The 3,968-nt window shown below is 36.3% G+C and overlaps 1 protein-coding gene across 1 annotated transcript in view; it reads right to left on the bottom strand.

Annotated features, from left to right (window-relative positions):
- LOC107082811 overlaps positions 1–3,968 on the bottom strand; it is a 23,119-nt gene that overhangs the window by 12,451 nt on the left and 6,700 nt on the right. The window contains exons 3-7 of the mRNA XM_015371679.1: positions 3,141–3,214; positions 1,976–2,080; positions 1,706–1,754; positions 1,530–1,585; positions 653–740 (exon numbers count right to left, since the gene is read on the bottom strand). Of these exons, the coding sequence (XP_015227165.1) occupies positions 653–740; positions 1,530–1,585; positions 1,706–1,754; positions 1,976–2,080; positions 3,141–3,214 (372 nt within the window). The remainder of the gene's footprint in view (positions 1–652; positions 741–1,529; positions 1,586–1,705; positions 1,755–1,975; positions 2,081–3,140; positions 3,215–3,968) is intronic.

Genomic DNA, 3,968 nt, shown 5'->3' with positions numbered 1-3,968 from the left:
TGTATGTGGATGAGACTGCATTAAGATTTATACTCCTTATATTTATATGCTAATGATAAATATACCGTAGTCATTATGTGCAGAAATACACAAGTGGTGATAAAAGGTGAAAATTCCCATTAAGAATCAATAACTTAATAACTTAAGCCATTTTCTGCAGCAATTGTTGATATAAAATATTTACTAAACAATATTCTTTTTGAGAAAAACTAGATTTTCTATTGAATTTTCCACAAGCATAATTAAAGATATCTGGAAAAATGAAAACCTTAAATCCTTTGTATTTCCACCAGAATTGGTCTTTTCAGAAGAAAATCTTACAAATTCAACCATTAAATTAGTTGTGGAAACGTTAATTTAAAGAAAATGGAAAGAAGCCTCTGATATTTTAAAAGAATCACAAATTGTTTTTTCACATTTTTGCATTTTGCAGCGCTGTTTATGTCATTTTTATTTCTCCTTTTTTAAATTTCCATTTTAGTATCTTTTAGGCGGCATTCAGCAGCTCATTAAAAGTGCAAAAAAATTATTATTATTTTTTTTTTAAACGGTTAAGAAAAAGGTTGATTTTACATTTTTAATGTTTGAAAAAAGTAATTTTAGCTTAAATGTGTTACACCTTTATTATACATTATAATAGCCCAGTGCATACTTGTCACTGCCACGTGGCGATTGGCCTTTCCTTCGTCGATGACGTCCATCACCTCCTCAGGACTGGAGACAAAACGTTCAGTGCAGCCCTGAAACAGCATGGAGATCATCAAAACTAACATTTAATTATTTGAAGGCAAAAACAGAAGCTCCATATATAAATCTAACATAAAGACATTTAAATTACATGTATGGTTAACCATGAAGCAAACATTTAAATCTGGAATTAAGCAGTGGTCTTAGGGCTTATTTTGCATGAAAACATTTTCCTATCTTTGTTAGTCTCTGGGTTTCCTTAAAGAAAAAGTGTCATTCAATAAATAAATCTAGAAATAAACACATTATATATCAGTAACACTCAAAGTTAATAAAATGCCAAAATAAGCAACATTCTATGGTTACGTAATTTTATTTAATGCAATAATCATTATTAATTTTGAATGAAACTCCTTTTACATTTATAGATTCAAAGAATGGCTAGGATTGACATTCATTCACTTATTTTTTGTCTGGTTAACCTAAAAAGAAGCCGTTTTGGGGATAGTTTGTTGCTTACTTCAGTGGTGGGAGCCAAGAAATAATGCATTCAGTCCAACAAGCAAACCTTGTTTGTCAGACAGAGACGCAATGTTTTAGGAAACAGTGCTGTTTGTGGTTTAATTTTTAATTGTCCTTAAATATTAAATTTCAGCTTGATTTGTTATTCTTCTGTTATTCTATGTGCAAACAAAGCTTCCAACGTCCGGTTTAACATATTTTTCTGTTATATATCAGCAGACAGAAGCTCTGCTGTTTAATGTATTGAGCACTAAGATGAAAATCTGCACCGCAGTTAATCTACGGTAATGAGTGATCAAATGAAAGCTCGTCTTACTAACCTTCACATAAGGAACCCTGTTCTTGTCTTCGTGCACAGCGAGGTTCGTCTTTGACACTTTGAACAGAAAAACCATAAAAATCAGTCAGTGCCTGATTTAACAAAAGTCTTTAATAAAATGTGATTGGTTAAATGTTAAAATTAGGAAATTTGTAAACAATCTCCAGCAACACTTACCGTCCAGCAGGTCTCTGATCTTGTCCAAGTAGATCTCAAAGTAAGACACCTGCAGGGAGGAGTCTCCACTTTAGAGTCTCACTACGTTAACTTTGGTTTAATATACAAGAAACTGAAAAATAATGTTCAGAACCCTTGAAACAAAAAAAGTAATTTTGTTTCTGTGTGAGTTTATGCTATTTCAATAAAAAATTAATATCTTTTCAGCCTTTCTACACGTTTCTTATGGTATTTTTTCTGTGAATTTGGATGAAATGAGTCGCTCTTTACCTTGATGTGAAACTCCAGGTTCTCATCCATGGAGTAGATGTGGTCAAAGATGTCTTGGGCGATGCGAGGAATGATTCCCATCAGCCGCGGGTCGTGCAGTTTGCCCTAAACACAACAACGGATGTTTTGCTCCCTGATTTCCAATTAACTTTGTAAAAATTAAAGGGGTGATAGAATGATTCTATAGGGTAGCTACTTGGTTTCTGGTCCTTAAGGTCTCTGAATAGGGTGTGTAACATTGGTTGGGCTGAAAATGTCATGTTTGCTGTTCTATGAGCCCTAATGCAGCCTGGTTAAAAGCCCTAGAATGAAACGACAGGCTTTCTTCCTTTTATGGTATGATCATGAATATTTAGATGAGCTGTGCACTGATTGGTTGGTTTATAAAGAGCGAAGCTGCTGAGCAAAGACGCATCATAGCAACAAGCACTCACTTACTGAAACATCGAAATTGTTGATATGGTAGGGTGAACAGACGATCTATTTTTCCCGGACATGTCCTACTATTCATAACTAAAAAAATTTAGGGGGGAATTCAAAATCGTCCGGGATTTCAGTCGACTACGGTGCAGCAGGACCGAGCCGTGAGCTCCAGAGCTGGTCCAGGAACTCATGTAGACGCGGGCAGGGAGCCAGCGGGGAAGGAGTGACCAAACCCGACCCGGTGACGGTAGCCGGAACCCCATTCTTCCCCTGACCTGAACCAAATAAGGCAACATCCCCAAGTTTACGTCAACTTGGTGCTTCATTTGAATTTGCCCGTTTTAAGGTGGAAGTTTAGAATTGTGAGATTTGCAGACAAAGGACGTTTCAATGGGGTTTGAACTTCTCTGTACGTCTATTTCACCCACTGAATAATCGTTATTCATCTATGACAATGGAAACTCGGTTTTGCATTCTATGACCCCTTTAAAGACGAACATCTGCTGAATAAAGTGGAATTACAACTTCATGGAAAAACAAAGGCCTCACATCAGATCAGGGAATTAAAATGAGGCTTCAGGGCTTTTCTCAAAGGATTAATCCATAATTCTGTTACTCAATCCTCTAATCCTCACACTGTGGATTAAAGTTTACATTCAAACTCTTCCCTAATCTTTGCACACAGTTTCCCATCGTGATCAATGGGTTCATTGCTTGTGGCTGGTGGAGAGTGAGACCTCACCTCCATGGTGTGGGTCTTTCCAGAGGACGTCTGTCCATAGGCGAAGATTGTCCCGTTGTATCCACACAGCACATCTAGGATCAGAGAGACAATAATTAAAACACTACATTATCGTCAAGAGATGTAATTCCTCCCCATGAAACACAGATCTTTGAACCTAAGAATATCAGCCAGATGGAGGTAATTAAATAGAACAGCAGCTTCATTTGACTACTAATGACTGCGCTAAGTTAAATGGCATTTTATGCACCTAAATATTCTGCTCTTGCATTTCAGTTTCAGCAAACACTGTAGGATATTGATAAATGGAGCAAGAGAGAAAAGTTTTTATATTCTTATTTATATAGATGATGTCCAGGGATGAGTATTGTAACAAGAAGGTGCTGAGTGGTGAAAAAAGAGTCAATTTCTATGTTGATTTTTGCCTTTTCTGAGCAGCTAGGGTTAAAGTAGTGATCCAAAGCACCACTATTTTAATTTAAAACTGTAAGCAAGTTGAAAAGCCATCTAAAGTTTTCTTGTATTCTACAGAAAGTTTGATTTTCTAGAGGTTGTTTTATGCTACATAGTACGGTAGTCATTTTCTAGAACGTACAGTTTTATTACTTTAACATTTTTTTCCCCCAACAACTCTCTTGGATCTTTACGGAGCCCCTAAAGGGACATGGAGGGAAAAAATAAACTTTTGCGAGATCCCGCAATACATTTTGCGAAATCTCACAAAACTATTGCGGGATCTCGCAAAAGTTTATTTTTTCCCTCCATGTCCCTTTAGGGGCTCCGTAAAGATCCAAGAGAGTTGTTGGGGGAAAAAAATGTTAAAGTAAT

The sequence above is a fragment of the Cyprinodon variegatus genome, unplaced genomic scaffold (genome assembly GCF_000732505.1).
Source record: "Cyprinodon variegatus isolate N-32 unplaced genomic scaffold, C_variegatus-1.0 Scaffold63, whole genome shotgun sequence".
Classification (NCBI taxonomy): domain Eukaryota; kingdom Metazoa; phylum Chordata; class Actinopteri; order Cyprinodontiformes; family Cyprinodontidae; genus Cyprinodon; species Cyprinodon variegatus.
This window is presented reverse-complemented; position numbering and strand designations above follow the sequence as displayed.